The sequence below is a fragment of the Salvia splendens genome, chromosome 3, assembly GCF_004379255.2.
Source record: "Salvia splendens isolate huo1 chromosome 3, SspV2, whole genome shotgun sequence".
NCBI classification, from domain to species: domain Eukaryota; kingdom Viridiplantae; phylum Streptophyta; class Magnoliopsida; order Lamiales; family Lamiaceae; genus Salvia; species Salvia splendens.
Genome location: NC_056034.1, coordinates 13,388,188 through 13,416,086, shown reverse-complemented (window position 1 = coordinate 13,416,086; position 27,899 = coordinate 13,388,188). Strand labels below are relative to the sequence as shown.

Genomic DNA, 27,899 nt, shown 5'->3' with positions numbered 1-27,899 from the left:
ATTATCATTATTTCCTAAGATAATGAATGCAATTATGCATGATGGTCTACACTATGCCAAAATGGTTTATAATTTAATGGCAGTTAGGTAATCATTTATGACCTAACCTTCAATTTATGACCTAAAACAAAAGGACAAAAAGAGAATAAAATGGGGAGAACTTGTCAACTCGTAGTCTCTAGTGCATATCAACCTAATCAATTAATTTCAAAATTAGTCTAAATCCGAGGACCTAAATTACTAGCTCCTTTCCGCCTTAATATAAACGTTTCATTTTCTGCATTCATTTTGAAAAAATAATACTCATTTATCCTATAATAGATGACATACTTGAGAAATAACATGAGATTTTAGAGCATAAATAACGCGGCTGGCAGGGCCACAATTCGCGAGTCCCGGCCCGTCCCGCGCGTTAGACGGAGGCAAACCGCGGCTCATGCCGGTCCCGGGGCCGCATTCCTGGCCTAAAGTCCGTCCCGCGGCCCGGCCTGGGACGACGTTAATCGCGCGCCGTGCCGCACCGGCGAGTCCCGGCCCAGCATTACACGGGTCTCGGGCCGGGCCTCAACGCCAATATATATACATATATATAGATTTTGTGTCTATAAATACGAGCATTCCATTTGTGCATCAATCTTACGTGCATTCCATTTCAATCTCTATTATACACTTTGAATCGGCATCAATGGATTGGTTCAACAGCGATGAACGTGAGATGGAGGAGTTCGTTAACTTGAACAATTGGTACATACCGGGGTCGCAACCATCGCAGCCGACGCCTAGTCCGGGAGTCGGTAGCAACGTTGACATAACCTCGCCGGTCAACACGGAAGAGTTCGAATTCAGTGAGATAATGTGGCTTGCGAGGAACTACATCGACGTGGCCGAGGATCCTATCATCGGCAACCAGCAGACTGGCAAGGCTTTCTGGGAGCGGATTGCTCAGAAGTATAACGCTAGCCGTCCTAAAGGGTCGATCGAACGTAGCTACGTGAAGTTGCGCAAGCATTGGGGCCGGGTCCAGGCGGATATGAGCAAGTGGAACGAAAAGTGGGCCAACGTAGTTCGGATGTGGCCGAGCGGGCACAGCGAGGCGGACCTCGTCGAGAAGGTGAAGGATGCGTTCTTCACTGACGGGAAGAAGGCCTTCAAGTACTACGAGGTTTAGAAGCTTGTCGAGAAGGGCCCGAAGTTCACCAGCGGTGCCGAGCCGGCGGCAACTGGGGCGGCGAAGACAACCAAAGTTTCCGCCTCCGGAAACTACTTTTCGAGTGAAGGAGGTCCGACAATCGACCTCAACGTGACGGACGACGTCTTCGTCTCCTCTCCTAGCATTCAGAGCCGCCCGATGGGAACAAAGGCGGCCAAGAGGAAAGCAAAGGGGAAGACAACTGCGAGCAACTCCGCTATGGAGCCGACCAATCCGTCTCTGGATAAGATGTCCGACACTTTGGCGGAGATGAATATTACATGGCGGATGAGCCAGCTGACGGAGTTGACATCGAAGATGTCGGACGAGGAGCTCGAGTTGTACCGTGAGATGATCGCCTACCTTCGCGCCCAAATGAAGAAGTAGTAGTCGTGGCCAGGGTTTCTTGTATTTTAAATTTGCTTCGTCTAGTAATGTAATGTTAATTTCTAATGAACAATGCATTTTTCCGGTTTTAATTGTTCAACGAATTGCGTTTACGAGTTAAATATGTTGAAGTTGTGAATGGTGTCATTTATTAGTTGCGGCCCGAGTTGCGGCCTGCAGGGTTAGAGGCTTTTGGGGCAGGGCCGCAACTGTAGAGGAATGATGACGTGGAGGGGACTTGGGGCCCGAACTGGGGACAGGGTTATTCATGCTCTTAGAAGATGCTATTTTATGTGTTAACTGGAATTAGAAAATTGTATATTTATATTAATGTGAGAGAGAACTTTTTCAAAAAAGAAAGTGTGACATCTTTTGTGGGACAAACTAAAAGAAAAAGTGCGACATCTATTATGAAACAGATGAAGTAATAAATAATTAGAGTAGAGAAAAAGTACAGTTAGAGAGAGAACATGAGTCTTTTCTACATTATTCTCTCTCTTAATTTACTTTTTTTACCCTTTAACTATTTATTACTATTTTTTCTAAAATAAATGCAGAAACTGAAGCGTCTCTATTAACATAGAATGGAGGTAGTACACTACAAAAAATGCGGTTTACTAAAGGAATTAGTGGCGGAGAGTAGTCCTTCTTTAATTAATAGAGGAATTAGTGATAGTATAAGTTTCTAAAAAGAGTGAACTACGCCAAAAGTCCCTAATATTTCCAGAAGTTGCGTTGCAGGCCCCTAACAAAAAAAAATATCGCCAGACAACTCTAACCTTAAACGTAATCACATATCGTGTTTTTCGTGACCATATTTCCCTTTAGCCCTAAAAGGGCATTTCGGTCAGTTCCGTGAATTATCTAACGTTGGCCCTTCCCTGCATGTTGTCGCATTTACTGTGCATGATGTCATTGATGGGTTGGTTGGACGGTGATTAGACCTAGTGCACAGCCATTACGTATTACGTGAGTTAAAAATTTGGGGACTCGGCGGGTTTTTGAAACATTTTCAAATAATTCACAATTTCACTCCAATTTCACTCCACACTTCCCTCCACACCACTTAATTCTCATACCCCTCTCAGTAACCTCCTATCGCCATTGATGGTTCTTGCATGAATGGCGCCAAAACGTAAGCGGGTTGGTTCCTCTGGTGCCTCCTCCTCGCGAGGTGGGCCTCGGTGTAAAAACCATCCGGCACCACCGCCGTCGCCACAACGACCACGTAGCCGTGGACCGGAGGTCATCGATGTGGACACAGAAACATGGGATGTCCGCGATCCTGATCTGGATTTTTTCTATCCCGAAGAAGAATACAGTATGTTACGATTGAAAATTGCAATTTACAAGTTCACTGAGAGATAGTCTCAGTCTGTGATAATTGCACTGGTTGATAGTCTCCGTTTGTGATTTAGGGCTCCGAAATTTATACATTTTGGTAATTTAGATCCATTGTTGGTTTGATTTTATTCAATTTCTCAGGTTGTCAGAAGTTAGGTTATTTAATTTTTGTCTTATTTTGAATAATCGCAACAGAGGACGCGCCCGTGAAGTTTTTCGTTGCTTTCCATCATGGTGGGTCGTTCTTCGAAACCAAAGAAGAGAAGAAGTATGTTGGGTGTTACCTGACTTTCTTCGATGACTGCGACGTTAACCACTTCGAGCTGATAGACTTGTCTAGTATGTTACTTAAGCTGAGGTACGACAGGAAGACAATATGCGAGTTTTACTATAAGCATTTTCACTTCACAATTTGGGGACTCGGCGACCTTTTGACAAAAAGTATTCCTCTTGACAAACATTATGCTTAATGGGAAGCCTCTTGTATATATTCGTGGTTAACTGTATTTGACTATGGTATTTTGTACTACACTTTTGTGTAGCCATTATAGGAGAAGGCATTCTTGTGCCTTGATAACTACCTATACATATGTTATTAATGAGCACTGTATGTTTTAACTTTGTACATAGGATGTTATTTCACAAAACGTTTTGTACGTCCGGTGTTATTCAACAAAACGTTTTGTACACATGGTGGTATTTCACCAAAACATGGGTACTTCGGGTGATATTCAACAAAACGTTTATGTAATACTTCAATCCAATCATGTACAATCGTGTACACTTCAGAGGTATGTTAAGCTTCAGTCGTGTACACTAGTTAAAGTGTCTCTTGTTAAGTACGGTGAAACTTAAAGATGTTTAGTACTTAAGCTCCTGTTATGGATTGGAGAAGAGAAGAAAAATGTTAACATTACATTAGGAAAACAATTACAACACACAACAACAATATTACAATCTTCATTTTTCGAGACATTTTGGTGGTTTTGACAACTTCTACATTAAGACATACACAATCCTCACTCTTCCTGCTCAGCTTTAACTTCAACTCTTCACATTCGTCACTTTTTTTCCGCAATTTATCTTCAAGAACACACACCTCAGTATTCTTGCATCGGAGTTGTTCTTCAAACTTGTCTCGTTCCAGTTTGCTCCTTTGAAAGTAAGTGTCTTGGCTTGGCGATAGACCCGCATCAAACTAATGAAAGAATCTGCAATCATCTTCCTTCTATATTGGACAACAATAATAACGTCGCCCATGATTAGTTGTCGTCCTAGATATCACGAGCTCAGCCTCAAGATCATGCTTACAGTACACAATCTGTGGACGAGGCCAATCCCAATTGAAACTTGAGCCGAAAGATTGAGAACTAGAGGACGACATTGCAACAAGGACTTGAATTGAAAAGTAAAATCAAGAAAGTTTTCACACCCTATACACTATTATTAGTCGGACCCTCCCCAAGAATTGGAATGACACAGCCCAAAAATTGGAACGACACCCATAAACCCTACATCCAACACAACCAAAATCAACCGCAGGAACTCACAACAAGCCTCATTCAGTTATCCGGTAACAGTGGAAATTACCTAAATTGTGATGTGAAACTCAGCGATACGGATGAAAAACCCTAAATTGAACACAACCAAAATCAGCCTCGGGACCTCACAAACAACATCCTACATGTTACTGGTCACAGTGGAAGAAATTACCTAAATTGCAATGTGAAACTCAGCTATTGGGAACAAAACACAATAAATTATACAAAACCAAAGTCAGCCGTGGGAACTCACAAAAAACATCCCACATTTTACCGGTCACAGACGAAGAACTTACCTAAATGCCGATGTTTAACAACGAAATCGACGAATTAACCCTCAATAGCGAGTGCAAGGAATGACTGCAGGAATGAAGATGGGAATTCAAAATGGGAGAATTTGTGCCTTACCATTTGTATATATTGTCGGGAAATTGCAGTGAGAGAATGGAAATGAGTTATGGACTGTGCGAGTACAGAGAGCAGGTCTCTGCAATGCCAGAGTAGGTCTGCTGTGGATGTCCCCACGTTAAAGCTAAGTTTACTAAAATGCCCCTGAAGGGATTTGGGCATTTTGGTCCGAAAAATGGCTACAAATACACGATATGTGATTACGTTTAAGGTTAGGGTTGTTTGGTGATATTTTTTTTGTTAGGGGCCTGCAACGCAACTTCTGGAAACGTTAGGGACTTTTGGCGTAGTTCACTCTTCTAAAAATAATACTAACATTTTATTGTTACGGTAGTGACGGAGATACTGTTAGTATTTTATTTTATTTTGGGTTTTTTTTGTTATTTTTTAATTAATGGCAGACTATTTCGTCATTAAATATATTTGGAATTTTTTAATCCGCAATTTAGTGATGTATATCAGCCCGACACTAATATTTATTTTATTTTTAGTATATTTTTTTAATTAGTGACAGACTTTTTCGTCATTAAATATATTTGGAATTTTTTTAATTTCAATTTAGAGACGGATATTGGTCTGACAGTAAATTTATTGTATTTTTAATTAGTGACGGATATAGTCCGACACTAAATTTATTTTTAATTAGTTTCATTTTGTAGTTTTATTTAGTGACAAACATTTTCATCATTAAATATATTTTGAATTTTTTAAAATTTAATTTAGAGATGGATACAAGTCGGACACTAAAATTTCATGTGTTTTTAGTTTTCTTTTCTTTGAAAAATTTGTAATTAGTGGCGGACTATTTTCGTCATTAAATTTTTTAGTTCATTTTATCAGTAGCAGCCCGATTAAGCCGTCGAGCTAACCCGAAAACCGAGCTTTTAGGGTTAGGGCGGATCTTTTATAACCCGAAAAAAATCACAACCCGATTAACCTGAAACCCGTTGGGCTGACCTGATTGACATCCCTAATTGTATTCAATACAATTAGATTTAAGAAACTAATATCAAAATTGTAGTAGTATTTTTAATTACATCCCTCCAGTGCGTTCTTCCTTAGCATGCCCTATTCAAAATCGACCATTGCAGCTGAGGTCCCGAGAATCCGAAATTGAGACGCCACCGCCACCGCCACCACCACTTCTTCCTCCCTTCAAAACTATTCAAATATTAACTACTAAAGCACTCCAACATTAACTACAAACCATTTAATCAAGATAACTACAGACCATTTAATCAAAAAGGCATTCAAATATTGACAGATAAAGCATATGAATGAGGTAACCAGGAGGAATATTGCTGCAAGTTAGTTATCCATATAATAGTAGGATCCAGCGGCCATCTGTTCCCGATCCTCGATCGACTCGTGTTTATTGATTCTAGGCAGCAAATTTGTGCTGTCCCTTCGTAGTGTGATATCCAGGTGCTACACATTTAAAAAATGGGTTATTGGTCAACAGTTCTATAAAAACATATATATGTCAGGCTTACAGATAAGAAGAGGTTCATTCCAGTCAACACTGATTGAGGTGAATTGGCAACACAATCAATCGATGGCTTTCCCTCGTACACAATCACCCTATCAGCAAGATATGTTGACATGGTGAAATCATGCTCCACAACAAATGCAGTCTTCTTCCCATCACGTATAAACTTCTTTATGACATTTGAAGCAACGATACAATGCTCTGAGTCAAGATATGTACTTGGTTCATCTATCAAATATATATCAGCTGGCTGCACCCACACCAAAAAGAAACACAAGTTAGTGTAAATGACACATAGAATATTCAAAGGGGAAACCAACAAATTATGATCTCACCATTCCCAAACAAAGAGTGAGAGCAACCACCTGCATTTCTCCACCAGACAGATCCCCAAGCTCTTTATCCGTAAGTTTTTGTATAGACAAAGGCTCAAACACATTGGAGAGGAATTCAGCATTACTGATTGAATCAGGAATTTTGGCATGCAGCAACATTTTGACGCTACATTCAAACTCAAGTTTGATACCAATTCTCTGTGGCTTGTAAGAGACATTGAAGTTAAGAGTTTCCATATCCAATCCTTCTACTGGATCAGGCTTTAAAAGGCCAGCCTAACATTTGGATGGACAACATTGTTGATTCAACATAAATTAACTTGTTTCTTTAAAAGCAAACAACTACTATACATCAAATGTACCAGTATTCGTACGAAGGTTGACTTTCCAGTCCCATTTTCTCCGAGCATCACAATAATTTGTGAATCAGTGAATTCACCCTCCACAACCCTGAGCGTGAAGTTTCCACGAGTCCTTGTTGGATACTTGTATCCTGCACATGTTACTTTCCTGTGGAGTCTCTGCAACCTTAGGACTTACCCTAAGAGGTTTATCTCTAAACCAAAGATTTTCAGTTGGCGCATGTCCAGCCAGGAAAATATTAATTCCCTCTCTTACAGAGAATGGAAGAGTAACTGCCCCATATTTACCAGGTTTCCCATAAAGGCAGCATATGAAGTCTGACAAATAATCAAGCACACTAAGATCATGCTCTACCACGATCACATAGCTGAAAACAAAGATGTTAAGTCATATATAACCGTGTAAGATTTCCTTAATTGGATTGTTAACAGAAAAATATGAAAATCACTGACTTATTAGGACGAACCAAGGATCTGATAATTTGAGCAACTTTAAGGTGGCGTTCGGTTGCCATTACTAATATCATGAGACTATTCATCTAGGATTAAGTTAGTTGGAGGGGGAGGCTATGACTAATTATCATGAGACTATTCATTTAGAATTAAGTTGTGGGGTTCAATCTTATGAACCAAACATGATACATATTTAATCATGAGATTTAATCTTGCCAACCGGACACCCACTAAGTCTTTGTTTAACATCAAGATAACTTGATGGCTCATCAAACAAATAGATATCTGCATTCTGTAGAGCAGCAGAAGCTATTGCAAACCTCTGAAGCTCTCCACCAGATAAATCTTCCACATTACGGTTCATAACCTGAATCAAATCAAGGTCAGCAACAACTTCTTGTTTCACATCTATCGCATTATTTGCCAGGGAAAGAAGTTGCCCAACGTTTCCACGAACAAATTTAGAGAGGTGATCGACATACTGGGGCTTGCAGATTGCCTGAGAATAAATGCAACACAAAGCAATGTGAACTATGACAGAAATAAAGACACAAGATAACAAGCTATTATTGCATTTGCATTTATTAGTATCACCTGCTAAGGCAAAAAAAATTCCACCCACGTCAATAAAAGAAGATTAAAAACTCATTACTACTATTTAAGATAAGGTAAGGATACAGGGATATGCAAGCCTATCATAACAAAACTCAATGCTACCTTAGTTACTGAAGCCAAATAAAATCTCATCACCATTACTCCCTCGTTTTTTAAAAGTAGCAACTATTTCCATTTTGGGCCGTTTCTTAAAAATAGAAACTTTAGAATCTTTCTATTTTAGGACATGGACCACACAATCCACTAACCCTACTTTCACTACTTTTTCTCTTCCCCTCTCTTACTTTACTCATTTTTTTTCCTCTCTCTTACTTTAACAATTGTGCATTAAAACCCGTGCCGTTTCAAATGTTTCTATTCTTTGAATACGGAGGGAGTATTATGTTAATAAATGAAGATTAAAGGCTTAAAAATGTTAAGGATAAGCTAAAGATACAATGGTAGGTCATTAAATTTCAAATACATGCTTATGATCTCTAGACCAAATCTTTGAAGCAATTGGATTTCAAAGAGAAGTATATATATTTATAGAAAAACAATAGTAAGAATTAGAAAAAGGTAACTATCACCTTCAAATTATCTACAAGAATACGGATGAAGTATTTTTGCAGCTCAGAATCACCAAAATAAGCCAATATTTCTTACCAATCAGGGGATTCTGCAAAAAAAATAGAGAGAAAATGGTTGAACTCATTCCAAAGGAAAATTGATTGAAATTGAAGGGTAGGTGAATAGGTAAAGAAAGTTACATTAAAGCGTCCCAAGTTAAGTTTAGCCTTCCCAGACAAAAGTTTAAGTGCAGTAGATTTTCCAATGCCATTGTTCCCAACGAGGCCCAGAACTTGTACAGGTAAACTGTGAAAATGTTGGATAATTTAGAAAGCAAGCAAGTTGCCTATCAAAGAAGAAACAGACCTTTGCAATTTAAAGGAGTTAGGCCCAAAACGATGGATTGTATCCTCGTCGGAGTCGATACGAGGCCGTTTCTGATCCAACATCTCTTGCTATTCAACTGATTTGGTTTCTGACGAGATTTTAAACTGAAATCAAAATCAAGGAAACCGTAACCCTAATTGAACTGGTTTCTGATGAGATTTAAACTTCATTCCGTAACCCTAATTCTACTCAGCAGAACGGACGATACGCATACGTGTATATATTGGCATCGCCTACGATTAGGGAGAGAGAGAGAAGGCGGAGCCGGTCAGATAGCGGTGGGCTGGTAGCGCAACGGGTGGAGAAATATGAACGGAATAGAAGAGAAATTACAGAACTGCCACTGTAATATTTAAACTAACTGGATTAGTTAATATTACTCCATTAACTTATAATTCTAAATACTATACTACTCTACTAAAGCTGATTAGTTAGAGCATCTCCAATGCCGGTGTCAAAATCGCGACGGCGATTTTTCGCCGACGCCGGTTCTGACGCCGAACCATTGGAACCGGCGTCGGCGAAATCGGCGTCAAAATCGGCGTGACCATGCCGATTCGTGCGATGACGCCGGTTCCGACGCCGATCCTCGCGGCGTCCCGGATCGGCGTCAAACCGGCGTCAGATTTTATTTTTTATTTTTTTTTCTTTTGAAAACACTATATATACGCGACCGGCTACAAGGGAAAAAATCTCACTATGATCCTCGAGGCCGTAGCTGATTACCGATTGTGGATTTGGCATGCGTATTTTAGGATAGCCGGTTCGAACAACGACCTAAACGTCCTCAACTCGTCGCCCCTTTTCAACGAGCAGTGCCAGGGCGTCAGTCCGGCCATCAGTTTTGTCGCCAACGGCAACCAGCATGATATGGGCTACTACTTGGCGGATGGGATATACCCTAGGTGGCCCGTCTTTGTGAAGACGATCCGGTGCGCATCAGATGCGAAAAAGGCCTACTTTGCGACGCGGCAGGAGTCGGCGCGAAAGGACGTGGAGCGCGCATTTGGTGTGCTTCAGGCTCGATGGGCTGCAGTTAAGGGACCAACGCGTTTGTGGAATGTCGACTGCCTTGCTGATATACTGTACGCCTGTATTATCATGCACAACATGATTGTCGAAGATGAAGGTGTACAACTGACTGATTGGGCCAACGACGATAATGAGGCTGGTCCAAGCCACGGCGTCGCCACCGCCAACGTACGAGGTGGGGTACCTCACGATGAAGAAGCCCTCCTCCAAGCACATGCCGACATGCGTAAGACGGAGGCTCATATTCGACTCCAAAAGGATTTAGTTGAAGAGTTGTGGGCGCGGAGGATTGCAAGGCGTTAGTTTTTATGTAAATTTATGTAATTTTTTTTAATGTAATTTTTTAAATGTATTTTTTTTAAATTGTTGTACTTTTTGAAATTTTAATAGTATTATTCAATTTAAATGTATTTGTCTCGTAAATTAAATTCCGTATGTTGATACGATTGTAAATTAAATTATATAATTGTTATTAGTGATGTGGATATGTAGTGTGAAGGCTATGTGAGGGCTATTTGATGTCCAGTTGATGTGGCAGGAGAATTGTAGTGCTGATGATGTGGCAGTGTGAAGGCTATGTGAGGGCTATTTGACGTCCAGTCTTACTGGAGATGCTCTTAACCAAATTAGCATGCGAAATTATCGGTACAATAAATTGAGAACCGAAGTAGTACCAAATTTTGGTATGACATTATGAAATATTAGTATGTTAACAATAGTGAAGAGTGGCATATAGAAATTCGGTATTAGGTAAATATGGTACACCAAAAAATCGGCAAGATAAATATTTACGATATGACAATTTTGGTAAGGTATGTCGTACCGATCCACTCTTATAATTTCATGAAACAACGTAATTCATTAAAATTGAAATTAGAGGTGAATTTGTGAAGAGATCGACAACAAGGGGATGCAGACGGGTAAATTGCGAAGATCGGAACAAAGGGGATACAGAGGCTAAGGGGAACTGCGTTCGATCTGCTGGCGAAGGCGGATTTGATAGCGCGGGAGGATGGATGGATTTGAGTTTTGATTGAAGTTGAATTGTGCGACTGCTGCAGAGATCCCTGAACCCATAGCCAAGAAAAGCTCGAAAGGATCCCTTGATAGAGTTCAGTTTCTTGGTTGCATTGATAGAGTTTTGCACGAGTAATTCGGTTTACATCTAGTAAAACATGTATATAGTCTTAGATTTTGGATTTGAAACATCATTGTTAGCATCATTGCTCTTCTTCCTATGTGTTTTTGTACAAATCCAGGTTTAATTTTTACATTGTTTCAGACCTCTCCATACAATTGAGATATGATAATAACTACTGTTTTCTATGATGATATATGGCACAGAAGAAGCTCTCAGATGCTACATCGTGGGAGAACACAAAGAAGGCTGCTCTTAAGAGCGAGCTAAAGAGCATTGATGTAACAAATTTTCAAACTGATGAAGCTTCAATATAGTTACCAGTTTACAAAATGAATGTTGGGGATAATGCTGGAATTACAAGAGATAAACAATACCGGGCGTAATACAACCCAAGAAGGAAGGAAGAACCAAAACTGAAAAATTACAATGAAATTGAAACTGTAAAACCGTAAAAGCGTTTAGCCGAGTCGAGGAGTTCTCTTTCCGCAAGACAAGATACGCCCCGGTAGTGCTCTCGGTTTGGCGTGTCGTCCCCAAAGATAAAACGGCTACGTCTCTGGTGAAGCACCACCGCAATCAATAGAGCTCCGGCGAACTGGATGGAGGAGAGGGCAGAGCTTCGGAAAGAAAGACTATGCAGAGAGTATGATGCTTGTGTGTATGTTCGTATGTCTATACTAATGCAAGGAATGACTAGCCTATTTATAGGCTCAGTCCACTGCTGGGGGTCAACACAGCCTTGATGGCTGTCATCATGGCTCATTATGGCGGGGCTGTAACCGCCGGCCGTTACGAGTTTGAAAGCTGGAGTGGAAGACTTTGAATCTAGATGCTGTACACGCCCTAGTTCAACCGTCACATGTGGACTTCGACTTGATCAAGACGCTGATCAAGCCATCGCTCAAGGCGCAGCAGGTCGAGTTGATCAGGCTACTGAAGTCATCGCTCAAGGCGCAGCAGGCCGAGTTGATCAAACTGCTGATCAAGGTGCAGCATGTCAAGTTGATCAGGCTGCTGCCCAAAACATTAAGTCTGGATCCAAGGACAAGTCCAAGTCCAAGTCCAAGGGCTCGGCTCGGCGCGCGTGTGCGCGCGTGTGAGCTCTTTCACCCATCTTAGTCCACGATAATTACTAAGTGTAATAAGTCACTTAATAAATACACATTTAAAGATGTGTCACATCTCCTATGTGGGATAATTAGCACTAGTTAATTACTCCTACACTTTCAACTCCTAGCTTTATCAAAAGCTACAATGTGACCAAATTTAATCCACTATTTCTTACTCACCGGGAATCGGATTTAAGAAAGTGAATATACTACGGTCATCTACGCGGAACGTAGATCGACGCTATATCATTTAATTCTCCAAAATTAAATGTCTCGTCACATTTATTATTTGTCAAACTTCATTGACCGGACATCTTAAAACAAGATTCCAACAATGAATAATGAGAAGAACCATGTATGCTTCTTGAAGGAAAAAATGCAGAAGAAGAAGAAGAAGAAGAAGGGAGAGTAAGCGGAGAAGATTAGGATTTAGGAACAAGGTCGGACTAGTGCACAAACAGGCTGAGGAGAAGAGGGCCGGCCCTGGTTGAATCCAAAAGTGGAGAAGAGCTGCTCAAGTAGAGGAGACCACTGCAAAACTCCATGCTACGAATCAAGCCCAGCCTAACACCTGCGGATGCCTCCGTGGCTAAAACACAACTGAATCTATCATCTATCACCCCACCAACAAAATGTTTGAATATTGAATCATTTAATTTTGTTGTTTAGACTTAGATTTGTCATATTTGAAGTACTAAACTTTGTTTTTTAAGAATGACAGCTTTGAATGTATATTATTTTTATATTTATATACTCCAGTATTTGTTTATATGATTAATGAGTCTAGCTTATTGTTATTGAATTTTTTTTAATATAATAAGTTACTTCATTTTTTATTTTGGAAGTTATTTAAAATATAAAGAACTAAAAATGAAAGACTTTTGAAATTTGATAGAATTAGTTTATGCAAGGGTAAAGACACTTAAAAATATATCCAGAAATAATATACTACTCCACTTGTATTGCAAAACTTTACAATGAGTAATTAGATCCTAGTCACAAAGTCTTTACCAATTCTGGATGCAGCCTTCAAGTTAGCCGGCGGCGTTTGGGAGTCGGCGGATCTTCTTCCAAAAGATGAACAGACCGATCATAGCCTGGACCGGCACAAGATTGTGTGTCTCAAAATCAACTGAAAGGAAGTGGTCATCTATAGGGTCGAAGCCTTACCGCATACCTTACCGAAAACTACGGTACGATAAAATATCGTACCGATACCATACCGAAGTTTCGGTATACTGCATAATGGTATACCGAAAATTTGGTATCGTTAATTTTTGATACCGTTATTGCGGTATACCGTACTTTTATGGTATACCGAAGTACGGTACGGTATACCGTAGTACCGTTATGCAAAAAAAAATCTCTTTTATACACAAAATATTTAATTAGTAATCTAGTTTGTAGCCTGATTTGAACGTTTTGGTTTAGGGTTTCAAATTTGTAGCCTAATAAAATTCTAGTCCGATTAATTCACACCCAATTATCCCGCAATTCGAGTATAAACTAACTAAAATACTACTCCCTCCTTATCTAAAAATTTGTCACCTTTTTATCATTTTCGTTTGTCTCCAAAAATTTGTCACCTTCCACTTTTATCATTTTCTGTTCAAATCAACTAGTATATTGTCGGTCTTTTTTTTAATCAAATTTTCAAGATTTTTTGTTAAGAGCACGATTGTCTTAACGAAGGATCCTCGCTGACTACGTACGCAACACACCAATTCCGACGCCCCGATCGATGGGGTCGGCGGCTGAAACTGAGAGACTGGCGCGGAGGCTCCCTCCGTCGGCAGTATTGAAAGTTTGTAGAGTATTGCACAAATATTTGAGCCAATTCACGTTAATTTCATAGATATTGACTACATAAAATAGTTACATTCTTCCCTATTTATAATACTAAACCCTAACTTACTCAATAAGAAAATTATATATGGAAAGATATGGGGAATAAAAAGATAACTAAATATTTGGGGAATCCTAAGATATAGGGATCGTAACAACTCCCCCACGGTTAAAATCCACCTTGTCCTCAAGGTGGGAACCACGGACCCACGAGCAAAGTCGACGATAACACAAGCATTGAAACGTCACCTCCTGGATCGAATGCGACTTGGAACAAGATCACCATCATTTCTACGCCGTCTCTCTCCTCTCTCGCCTTCGTCTTCACAAAATCATCCTTGATGGCTGGGACTTGGAGGAGGCTCCGGATCATGCACCGACTCCCGACGTCAGCATCAGTCCTACGTCCCCCAAACTGCTTGTCCTCCATGAAACGCTGCACAAGGACTTTTAACCGCGGGAGCTCTGCAGTAGTGATGTTGTGGGAACGCCTCCCTTCACCATCTACTCTATCATCTTCATAATCATCATCAGAGTCCAAATACTTCTGCTGTGAACTATCCCCCTGCAAATCTGACTCATCACTTATCTTCACAGAATGACATTCCATCTCTGTGAACTCATCATTATCACTAGTGGCCTTATCATGATTATCATTTAATAGGGATGATTTTGATTCATCAACCTCATCAAGAAAACTACACATCCAGTTCAAGGAACTATTTTCTTCCGTTTTGTGATGAGCATCGAGTTCTTGATCAAGACTTGAAGAATGGTGGATGGGAATAATCAATTCGGTTTCATAACACAATTCTTCATCTACTAATTTCATCCCGTTGAGCTGCAAGTCCCCTTGATTTAACACTTGTGAATCACCTTCAACTCCCAAGTGCATCTCTTCACAAGAAACAAGCTGCGTAGTCGGGCGGGTACTTGGTAGATGCAAGGAGGGAGGTGGGACAGCAGCAGATGCCATCGGTGGTATTGGTGAGCATTGGAGACTTGTCGGACTGAGCAGCGGCTGTAGCACAACAGTGGGCTGCTCGTGGCAGGATCGGCTTTGGGTGGTGGCTGCCGGGGAATTGCTAAACCGATTGAGGGGCTCCATATGTGCCACAACAGGTTCGTGTTGCTGCCTATAAGCGTGTGTCTGCTGCTGCCTCTCGGAGGCGTGCCGACGCCGCTGTGCGGGCCAACAACTTGGGGGTGAGCGTTGCGGTGGCGGCCCACCGGGAGGCTGTTCATGGCAGGGGCGAAAACGAGTAGGTTGCTGATAGGGAGAAATATCGTAGTTGGACGAGTAACGTCGATACGCTGCTTTTGATGCCTGCAATTTTGTCACACGTCGATCGATTGCCTCTAACTTATCGACCCGCCTCTCCATCGAATCCAATCTAAACTCCAACAGATCGAAACGTGCTAGGATCAATTCCACGTCTTGGGGCGAAAGATCGCCCGCCCCTGCAGCGGCACGCTGTGCATTGCTGCCCTCCGATGTATCGCGATGGGGCAGCCGTGGGTTGCTCTCGCTGCGTCGGCCGCCCGCCTTGAAACGCCGCGATGTGTCACCAATCAACACTTGAGCGTTGTCGTCCATGGAGAGTTCCAATGAAAGACACCAGTTGTTAAGAGCACGATTCTCTTAACGAAGGATCCTCGCTGACTACGTACGCAACACACCAATTCCGGCGCCCCGATCGATGGGGTCGGCGGCTGAAACTGAGAGACTGGCGCGGAGGCTCCCTCCGTCGGCAGTATTGAAAGTTTGTAGAGTATTGCACAAATATTTGAGCCAATTCACGTTAATTTCATAGATATTGACTGCATAAAATAGTTACATTCTTCCCTATTTATAATACTAAACCCTAACTTACTCAATAAGAAAATTATATATGGAAAGATATGGGGAATAAAAAGATAACTAAATATTTGGGGAATCCTAAGATATAGGGATCGTAACATTTTTCCATATCTTTTTTTGAAGATCCAAGGTTTTCTTTAAGTTCTAGTACATTTTAGTTCAAAGAAAATTAAAATTGGAACCGAACAAAGAAGATTTTTCACAATTTCGATATCGGCAATTCTAGTTCTGATTTAAATTTAGCTCTTGAGACATAGACTTTTAAGAAATACCATGAGTTGAAAAAAATAGTGAAACATGAATTCCATTTTAAAAGTGTTTGTTCCATAATAGTAGTAACTAGTAACTTACTATTATCCAAAATACACTTATATAATACTCCTACAAAATAATTCGAATATTAACTACAAACCATTTAAACAAACATGCACACCCAAGAGGCCAAAAATTCGCCAAAAATTCTTAAAGCCACGTCAAAGCATAAACATAAACATGCATGTTTCTAAAAAATACAAACTAAAAAAACCACCCCTGCTTAACCATGATCTAGCAAAACCAATTGTGCCAAATGGAAAAAAGAAGCATTAGAGCAAATCCCTTAAAGGCGCACCACTTTAGGTGGGCGGACAATGCAAATCCCTTATGGCGTGCCTGATCAATCGTCCGTGGCCTAAGAGTCGGACGATAGATTCAGACGATGTAACGTGTTTTTTTTTATTTTCTTATTTATAAATATACATCTTTTCCATTCATTTTTCACACCAATCTTTCTTTCCCTAACTCAATTCTCTCTCACTTAATCAGAATGAATCCAGACGATCATCTCAGTACCTTGGAGGGTGTTACTCAGGCCTTGACTTAGGCGTGAATAGGGTCGCGGCCGATTGCTTGGCCGAAATGGAGCATGAACAGGCGGAGCAGGTCCCAAGGCCAAGACCAATCCGTCGTCGGACCTTTGTCCACCGCGAGCATGACGTAGCTCACCAACGTCTGTTCACATACTATTTTACTGATGAACCACAGTGGGGCACGACGGTTTTTCACCGCCGATTTAGAATGCGGCGGGATCTTTTTCTGCGCATTGTTCACATGTTCGAGGCACGCGATACATACTTCCAGTATCTGCCTGATGGCATCGGCAGACCTAGACTGTCATCGTTGCAGTAATGCACGGTTGCGCTCCGTCAGTTGGCCTACGACACCACGACAGGCATGTTTGGCAATTATCTTCATGTCAGGGAGACAACTGGCCGCGAGAGACTGAAGAAATTTTGCAGGGGAGTCGTGGAGGCTTTCCGGAACACATATTTGCGAAGGCCCACTGGTGCCGATTGCTAGTTCATGATGAACTTACACGAGAGGGTGCACGGATTTCCTGGAATACTGGGAAGCATAGACTGTATGCACTGGGAGTTGAAGACATGTAGAGGCCAATTTACTAGTGGATATAAGGGCAACCACCTGACGATGACCCTCAAAGCCATCGCTGACCATCGGCTCAGGATCTAACATGCTTACTTCGATGTGGCCGGGTCGAACAATGGCCGGGTCGAACAATGACATCAACGCACTGAACAGATCGCATCTCTTCACCTAGGAATGCAATGGCAACGGCCTGACCATCGAGTTCACTGCAAATGGACTCCAACATCATACGAGGTGCTACTTGGCCGATGGCATATACTCGAGGTAGCATGTATTTGTTAAGACGATCACCTGCCCAACGAATACGAAAAGAGTTTTATTTGCTCAACGGCATGAGGCTGCGCGAAAGGATTGGAGCGGCATTTGGTGTGCCCTAAGCACGTTGGGCAATAGTGCAAGGTCCGGCTCGATTCTGGTACAATGATGTCATCGCCGATGTCATGTGTGCGTGCGTCATCTTGCATAACATGATAGTCGACGATGAAGGTACAAGAGTCACCGATTGGGGCGATGAGGAAGCTACACCTAGCTCTGGTGTGGCGACCGCGCCTCATGTTCGAGGATTACCGATGGGCTACAATGAGGTTCTAGCGGCACACGTCTGAATGCACAACCAACAAGACCATGCTCGCTTCATGTGCAACATGGTAGGAGAAATTTGGTCAATTAATTGCCGTTCAAATTGTAGATTTTTTAAATATTTCGTATTGTACTCTTTCAACTTTTAAAATAAAATGAAAATTTTAAAATTGTAGTCTTGAATTTATATATATACTATTTTGCAATTTTATTATATTAAAATACTAATAAAAGTAAATATAAATACATAACAATTGTTAAAAGGATAGGGGCTATAAGGCACCCGACTGCAGATAAATGAATAGGAGTATAAAATGCTGACATGGAGGACTATAAATTGATATAGAGCAGGCTATAGAGTGCTCCTTTGTGAATGCTCTTAGAGCACCCACAGTGATAGTCCGCCCGATGCATCGGGCGGGATATCGTCCGCCACTGTAGCCATGCGGACGTTGCCCGATGCATCGTCCACCCCACTGCGGGTCACGCGGACGATACCGCGGATGGTGAAACGCGTTTTCCTTTATTTATTTATTTATTTTCCAATTTCTTATCTATTTAAACCACATTTCTCATTCCATTTTCCACACCAAATTTTCTCTCCCATCTCTCACTTTCGCCGCACACCAATATTTCTCTCCCAATCTTTCTGATTAAAAAAAATGAGACCCGACGACAACTGGAGTTCCTCGGAGGGCATTACTCGGGCCTTGACTCGGACCTTATTCGATTGCGTTCATGAGGTGCGGTGGAATGCTTGGCCGAAATGGAGCGCGAGCGTGAAGCGGCAGAGCAGATCCCGAGGTCGGTTCGACGTCGGACGTTTGTCCGCCGCGAGCACGACGTAGCTCACCAACGCCGAGCAACCACGATGAGGCCTGACGGTTTTTCACCGCCGTTCTAGAATGCGGCGAGATCTTTTTCTCAACATTGTCCAAACGTTGGAGGCACGTGATGAATACTTCCAGTATCGGGAAGATGGCATCGGCAGACAGACGTCAATATCATATGGGGTACTACTTGGCCGATGGCATATACCGAAGGTGACCTGTTTTTGTGAAGACGATTAGCTGCCCAATGGGTGACAAGAGAGTTTTATTAGCGCAAAAGCAGGAGGCTGCGCGGAAGGATGTGGAACAGGCATTTGGTGTGCTCCAAGCGCGGTGGGCAATAGTGAAAGGTCCGGCGCGTTTCTGGTACAAGGAAGTCATCGCCGATGCCATGTATGCGTGCATTATCTTGCATAACATGATAGTCGAACACGAAGGTGGAAGAGTCACCGATTGGGGCGATGATGAAGCTGGATCTAGCTCCAGCACGGCGACCCCGCCCCACGTTCGTGGATTACCGATGGGCTACAATGAGATTCTATCTAGACAGGTCTCAATGTGCAACCAACAAGACCATGCTCAGCTCATGAACGACATGATTGAAGAAGTTTGGGACCGTCACCGCCATTAAGAATTTGTACTTTTTTTTTATTTCGTACTGCAATGTTTGAACTTTCAATGAAATGAAGTTTTTTTTTTCTAATTTTTGTAGTGTTTTAAATATTCAAATAAATAAAATGCTTAGGGCGAAGTATAAGACGGACTATAGAGCGGCCTATAGGGCATCCCACGACAGGTGAATGGATAGGTGGATAAAATGCTGATGTGGCGGAGCATAGGGCACCCTATAGGACGGACTATAAGGCGCCCCACTGGATGGTCTAAGGAGACTAAAAAAGAGAAATAGTGAAAATGGAACTCCTAACTTGATCAAAGAGAGATCAAAAGCATCTTATTATTACAGCCAAATACAAAAAAAAAAAGACAACCACCAAAGTGAAGAAGATTACAAACAGACAAAAAACAGGTGGGCCAAATCACATTTCTAATAACGTCGATGACGTACAACCCACCTAACATAGCTGCTGGTTTCTAAGGTTGTACCACGGGGAGATGGATCTGCTGCGGCTGCGGCTGCTGCGGGCCCAGCTGCAGGTTCACCCTCGAGCACGAGCGTACAACTTCCCCAGCCAATGGTATAACCGGGATGTTGTCGCAGTTGCATATCTCGATCATGAAACCGTCGGGATCATGGAAGAACAGCTGGTCCACGTACACCCCGCCTTCTTCAACTCTCTGCCGCACCAGATCAATCCCTATTTCCATCAGCTTCTTCTCCACCATCGCCATGTTCTCGCACTGTCATCAAATTAAACTTTATAATATTTTTATTCAATTTTAGTTATGATTGTGATTGATAATGTTGAAAATGGACATTCCTCTGTTCATCTTTTTTTTATGTGATGACTGTGATCAATCAATTAATAGTCCAAAAAACTTATTCAATTTGCTAAAAAATATGAAGAATTATGGAATCAATTCAGCTACCTGGAAAGAGATATGATTATCCTTGGGATTAATCACAGTTTTCTTAGGCATTGTTTCAGGATCATCTGCTCGCAGTAGATGTATCCCAATCCCGTGACCAAACAGCCTGCCAAAACAAAAATAAATATTCAATTTCAGCAAATATTTTTGGGTGAATTGATTGATTAATTAAATAATTACCAAGCTCCATCAAAATCAAATGAACCAGGCCTTCTCACAGGAACAAAGCCAAGAACATTCTGGTAAAAATCAACGGATTGTTCGACTGATTTGCAAACGAGGGAGATGTGATTTAAGGAAGAGAGACGCAATGGGTTTGCCTTGTTGTCCTTCATCTTCAACAATAAAATCTAAAAATTCGGATTTTTTTTACGAATAAGAAAATTACCCCAAAATCTCTATGAAATCAATTGAAGTAGGAGAAGATTTTGGGATGGAGGTAAGAAAAAATCGAGAAAGGTGAGAGACACGCCGCCTACTGCGTGTTGTGTGTGTGTGGAGAGAGAGAGAGATATAGATCGATGAGGATGAGAGAGGGAGAAGGGCAATCGATGGATCGGCAGAAATGGAGGAATGCAACGATATTTATAGATGAGTTTTAGACTTTTAGTTCATGAGGTGTTTGATTTGTACAGGTGTCGGATGTTTTTATGTTTGACACGTAGATTCCACGTCGATGACTGAGATTGTGAACTAATGATAGTTGGATTATTATTTTTTGTTATCAACTCGTATTTAAATCAATATGTGACATGTAAATGGTGTGCAATGTTGGGCTAGCTAGAAAATTGTACCATCATACCAAACTTATTATTCTAATGGAGTATTATTTTTTTGTTATTATCTTGTATTTAAATCAAATTATTGTAAAATTGTTTTTCTTGAGTTCAGTTTAGATATTAACGAGCCCAAGGTTTAAGTATGATATGCATTTGAATGCATGCTTGAATACAATATTGGATACTAAGAGCATCCACAATAGCGCCTAGCACAACGCCTAGCCGAGCGCCGGCGCTAGGCGGTCTATTGCAGCCGCCCAGCGATTTTCGCGAAAAAAAACCGCCTAGCGCTCGGCGGTTCCGTGGAACTAGGCGGTGCGCTAGGCGATCCGCTAGGAGCTATTGCAGCGTCCGGATCGCCTAGCGCACCGCCTAGCGCGAATTTTTAATTTTTTTTTTGTTTCCGAAACACTATATATACGCGACTTGCCCGTCATTTTCATTCGCACCACTTGTATTAACGAGTACTGTCTCTATCTTAATTTCTGTACAAGATCAACACCTAGAAATGAGTAACGCCGGTGGTAGTGGTGGGAGTGGTGGGGATGCTGAGGAGTACGAGCGTATAATGAACGAAGCGCTAGAGGCCTATACGAACCATGAGATTGATCAATGGATGCAGAGGGCCTTGCAGCCGGCGGTACCTCGACCTCGACCAGTGGTACACCGCCGAGCGGTGATTGATCGTGATCACGTAGCTGCACATTAGCGCCTATACGAAGACTACTTCGCACAGGAGCCGCGGTTCAACGCCAACCTTTTCAGGCGCCGTTTTAGGATGCGCAGGTCCCTGTTTATGCGTATTGTTAACGGATTAGAGCAACGATATCTGTATTTCCGCTTTAGGCACGATGCGTCTGGCAGACCCGGCCACACTCATATTCAAAAGTGCACTGCGGCAATCCGACAGTTGGCCTACGGAGGCGCTGCAGACATGTGGGAAGAGTACCTCCACATCGGTGAGACGACTGCCCTGGAGTGTATGAAGTATTTCTATCAGGGCGTGATTGAAATATTCGGTGATCAGTACCTTCGAAGCCCTACCCCTGATGACTGCCGGGATCTGCTGCGGATGCACGGGGAACAGCATGGGTTCCCAGGGATGTTAGGCAGCATAGATTGTATGCATTGGGAGTGGAAGAACTGCCCCGCCGCCTGGAAGGGATGTACACTACCGGCTACAAGGGAAAGAATCCCACGATGATCCTCGAGGCCGTAGCTGATTACCGGTTCGAACAACGACCTCAACGTCCTCAACTTGTCGCCACTTTTCAACGAGCAGTGTCAGGGTGTCGGTCCGGCCATCAGTTTTGTCGCCAACGGCAACCGACATGATATGGGCTACTACTTGGCGGATGGGATATACCCTTGGTGGCCCGTCTTTGTGAAGACGATCCGATGCGCATCAGATGAGCGGAAGGCCTACTTTGCGGCACGGCAGGAGTCGGCGTGCAAGGACGTGGAGCGCGCATTTGGTGTGCTCCAGTCTCGATGGGCGGCAGTTAATGGGCCAACGCGTTTGTGGCATGTCGACTGCATTGTAGATATAATGTACGCATGTATTATCATGCACAACATGATTGTCGAAGATGAAGGTGGACAACTGACTGATTGGGCCAACGATGATAATGAAGCCGGTCCAAGCCACGGCGTGGCCGCCCCCAACGTACGGAGTGGGGTACCTCACGATGAAGACGACCGCCTCCAAGCACATGCCGACATGCGCCAAACGGAGGCTCATATTCGACTCCAAAAGGATTTAATTGAAAAGTTATGGGCGCGGAGGACTGCACGGCAGTAGTTTATTTTGTTAATTATGTAATTTTTTTTAATTAATGTACTTTTTAAATTTTAATAATATTATTGAATTTTCTCGTATATGTATCGTAAATTAAATTGCGTATTTTGTGTGATTGTTAATTATTTGTTTTATATAATTTTGAGTGATGTGGCTATTGATGTGGCTGGGCTATTTATGATGTGGCTAGGCTATGGCTGGGCTATTTATGATGTGGCAGGAGGATTTTTAGTGTTGATGATGTGGCAGGAGAAGTTTGTGGCTAGGCTATTGCTGGGCTATTTCTATTGTGGATGGCCTAAGGAGATAATAAGGTATGTACTATTTGTTAATAAACGATGGTTATTTGCAGATATTGTTATTAGAAAGATATCATAATCATATAGCTATAGCTTATACTCCTATTTCTTATATAGATGCATGCTTGAATGTTATGTTAGATTTTACGGGTATTAGATGTGGTCTTATTCACCAAAATGTATATGTGAGATAAACTAAAATCTAATTGAGTTTTATTTCAAAATTAATTTGGAGTATAAGACCAAATATTCACTAACTTATTAATTTTTTTTAAAATTTACATTTGCCATTAACCATTAATATGTCATCAGCATTTCAAACTATTGTAATAGTAGTATTTAGGGTGTTTTTGAATGGGTAGATTCACCCATGTATTTAATGGTCTAATCTAGTATTTGATATTTTGGTTAAATTTTTAGTGTGGCCCATTCAATGGGCAAATGTCCGTTGAATTAAAGCTGAAAAATGATATTTTATTATCATGGAAAATTGAGGGATAATAATATGTGCAACACTATATCAATCTTAAATTACGTGGAATTTACTAATATAACCCTCAGTCTTGGAAATATAAAAGAAGTCAGAGGATAGGTTTGGAATTTCCTACTATAGTGTAACTTTAAATAACAAACCAAACATATGATATTAAGGACTATAGATAACATACCATCAATTCAAACACCACAATAGAAATGGAAAACAAAAAAAACATTTTTATAAAATAATTTTGTTCTTATCTACTCCCTCCGTCCGCGAATAGGAGTCCCGTTTTTCCATTTTAGTCTGTCCGCGAATAGGAGTCTGAGTTCACTTTTACCAGAATTGGTAATAGGGTCTACCTTCCACTAACTCATTTCACTCACATTTTATTTAAAACTAATATATATAAGTAAGACTCCTATTCCACTATTTTTTTTCCACCAACTTTTTTTTTAACATTTCTTAAAATCCGTGCTGCCAAGAAATGAGACACCTAATGGCAGACGGAGGGAGTAAGAGCATCCACAGCGGAGAGCACACCGCTGTCCGTCCGTCCGTGCTAGAGGCACGACACCGCTATCCGCCGCTGGCACGGCGCTGCTCTTAGCTAAGAGCACGTTCGTGCCAGCGAGTAGGGCGATGTGGCGCGTTTCTATTGGCCGTTGACATTTTCTTTTTTTCTTTTTTCTTAAAAAAATTGAAAATAATACCAAAAATTTAAAAAATATATATTTTTGGATTCCCAAAAATATACAGATTTTATTACCATTTTTTTGAAATTTTTTAAAAAAATTTAATCCCAAAATCATCTATAAATACACACATTCATCATTCATTTGGGCGAAATTCGGCCACGAGTAGTGGGTTTTTTTTTTAATTTTATGAATCTAATTATGTAATTTTTAATTTTTAGGATTTAAATTATGTAATTTTTAATTTTTAAGACTTTAATGAAGAAAATTTTAATTTTTAGGGTTTTAATTATGTAATTTTTAATTTTTTTGTAATTTGTAATATTATTCCGGTTATTTTTAATGCATTTTAATATTGTGGAAATGTTTTTATTTAAATTGAATAATACAATGGTGGGACCCTTAAGCATGTCCTTGCGGAAGAGCACGGATGTGGGTGTTGTGCTCTTGCCTAAGACTAAGTTTATCAATGACCTGATTGGGTGCCATGTCATCTTTTTTTATTTAAAAATAAATAAAAATTAAAGTGATGGTCTCTCTCTCTCACTTCGACCTCGGTCGGCCGGTTGGTGAAATGAGACAAGGGGTCTCCTTCCTCTTTTGTTATTTCAACCAATGAGATGGTGTCAAATGGTACAATCTCATTGGTTGATAAATATTTTATTTAAAATTTAAATATCTTTTACATGTTATGTTAAAAAATTATATCAAAATTTATAATTTTTTATCCTTTACAAATAGAGACCACATTTGCTATACTTTTACATTAGGAATTTTTTTCATGTTTCTCCATATATAATCCTTCTTCTTTCATATAATTTCTTGTTTTTTTATAGTTTATTTTTCACCATATGTTTTGAGCACCAATTACGTATCTTCAATTGCGTATTTCAATATAATAATTTTAATTTTTTATTTGTTTATTTTTATACTTTTTAATTTGTCATTTATTGTATTTTTTATTTGCTCACAAAGCTCTGCTAAACGATTTGGTTGCGCATACATGGGCAAAATTCGGCAATTGCAATTAAATGTCTAGTTTTCATCTTATGTATGAGCACCAATTATGTATTTTCAATTTTGTGTTTCAATGATTGTAATTTATGTTTTTTATTTGTTTGTTTTTATAATTTTTAGTTTGTCATTTATTACGTTTTTTGATAAATTTACAATAATAAGTATTTCATGTAATAATAATAGTATTAAAAAATAATATAAAAATAAATATATAATAGTGTGGTTGGGTGGTCATTGATAAACCATGAAAATATGTGTGTTTGGGTTGGATGAATATTAATGATGTGGAAGATGATGTGGAGAAGATATAAATGAATTAAATATTGAAAAAGTGGATGGTTGGATTGAGTTGGGGGTTGCTGATAAATATGGTCTAAGAGCAGAGAGTAAAAGTGGATCTGGGCACATATCCGTGCTCATTGGCAAGAGCACAGATGTGAATGCTCTAAATGAGATGTACACACCCTTAAAAATATAGTTTTCACTACAGCTAATATCTATCAATTCGTAGGGCCCACCGACACGTCGATTTCTCCTAATAGTTTAGCTCCTATAATTTGTCTGGTCTTAAATATTTCAAGAAAGATGAAAATGGTTTCACGTGAAATATCATTTCATTTTCAAAAAATACCTAGAAATTAGAAACACATTTTGGTTTTGGAAAGCTCTAGAACCAGCAAAGTTAATAATTATGACTTACCTCACTAATCCCTCCGTCCACCATTTAAAGATCACTTTTAATTTAGGAAGAATTTTAAGAAATTATTTAACCTTGTGAAGAAAAGTAAAAAGAGAAAATAAGTGGAATGTGAGATCCATTTTAGTTCTCCCTCCGTCCAAAAAATAATAATGACATTTGAGACGGCACAAGAATTAATGTATGATTGCTAAAATAAGAGATATTGAGGGAAAAAATAGTTAAAATAGTGTTAGTAGATATTGAGACCCATATTATTATTAATGTTTAATGGCCGACCCTAGTGGCGTAAGTTTAAATAAATTGATGTATATGAACAATGAGTTTGAGAGAATTTTTCATAAATGAAAATGAGATGTTTTTATGGGACAGATGATAAAGGATCTTATTTTTATGAGTCGGAGGGAGTATTAGTTTTTATAATTAATTGTGTGTATAAATAGTTACTGGAATGTGATGTTCGCATACTAAAAGTAGAACAAAGTGAATGGTTCTATAGATCGTGAACAAACTAAAATGACATATCACTTTAAATGATGGACAGAGAAAATACATAATAATTTATTTTTCGAATGTAAAGAAAATGCTTAAATTAACAAAATCAGTGAGGGAAAATTTGACACGACAACCGATAAGAGTACCATAAAAAAACCAATAGCGAAGGCACAAACACTCCGAAGCAAGTCGAGAACGTCGAAACTACTTGACTATATAATTTGTTTCATGTTACTTAGAGCATCCACAGTGGGGCGGACGATAGTCCGCTCGATGCATCGGGCGGGCTATCGTCCGCCACTGTAGCTATGCTGACGATGCATCGGAACACGCATCATCCGCGGTATCGTCCGCCCCACTACCGGTCACGCGGACGATACTGCGGACGATGCAACGCGTTTTCCTTTTTTATTTTATTTTTATTTTTTTAATTTCTTATCTATTTAAACCTCATTTCTCATTCATTTTTCCACACCAAATTTTCTCTCCCATCTCTCACTTTCTCCACACACAAATATTTCTCTTCCAATCTTTCTCACTAAAAAAAATGAGACCCGACGACGACTGGAGTACCTCGGAGGGCATTACTCGGGCCTTGACTCGGGCCTTGTTCGATTGCGTTCATGAGGCTGCGGCGGAATGCTTGGCCAAAATGGAGTGCGAGCGTGAAGCGGCGGAGCAGGTCCAGGCGGAGCAGATCACGAGGCCGATTCGACGTCGGAAGTTTTTCCGCCAAGAGCACGACGTAGCTTACCAACGTCTGTTCGCAGACTATTTTGCCGAGCAACCACGGTGGGGCCCGACGGTTTTTCACCACCGTTTTAGAATGCGGCGAGATCTTTTTCTCAGCATTGCCCAAAGGATGGAGGCAAGCGATGAATACTTCCAGTATCGAGAAGATGGCATCAGCAGACCCGGACTTACGCTATTGCATAAGTGCACGGTTGCGCTTCGGCAGTTGGCCTACGGCACCACGGCGAACATGTTCGACGAGTACCTTCACGTCTGGGAGACAACCGGCCGCGAGTGCCTGAAGAATTTTCGTAGGGGAGTTGTGGAGGCTTATAGCACCACATATTTGCGAAAGCCGACTGTTGTGGATTGCCAGGCCCTGATGAAGCCCTGATGAAGATGCACGAGATGGCGCACGGATTTCCTGGAATCCTAGGGAGAATCGATTGTATGCACTGGGAGTGGAAGAATTGCCCGACG

At 40.8% G+C, this 27,899-nt stretch overlaps 1 protein-coding gene and 1 pseudogene across 1 annotated transcript; both read right to left on the bottom strand.

Annotated features, from left to right (window-relative positions):
• Positions 1-5,801: 5,801 nt before the first annotated feature.
• Positions 5,802-15,783, bottom strand: LOC121796610 (annotated as a pseudogene).
• A 4,024-nt stretch (positions 15,784-19,807) lies between these two features.
• Positions 19,808-20,996, bottom strand: LOC121793445 (metallothiol transferase FosB-like). The gene is made up of 3 exons (XM_042191450.1): positions 20,610-20,996; positions 20,430-20,535; positions 19,808-20,240 (listed from the first exon to the last, which is right to left on the bottom strand). The coding sequence occupies exons 1-3, from the start codon at positions 20,762-20,764 to the stop codon at positions 19,974-19,976; spliced, it is 528 nt and encodes a 175-aa protein (XP_042047384.1). The 5' UTR covers positions 20,765-20,996; the 3' UTR covers positions 19,808-19,973.
• Between the last annotated feature and the right edge of the window lie 6,903 nt (positions 20,997-27,899).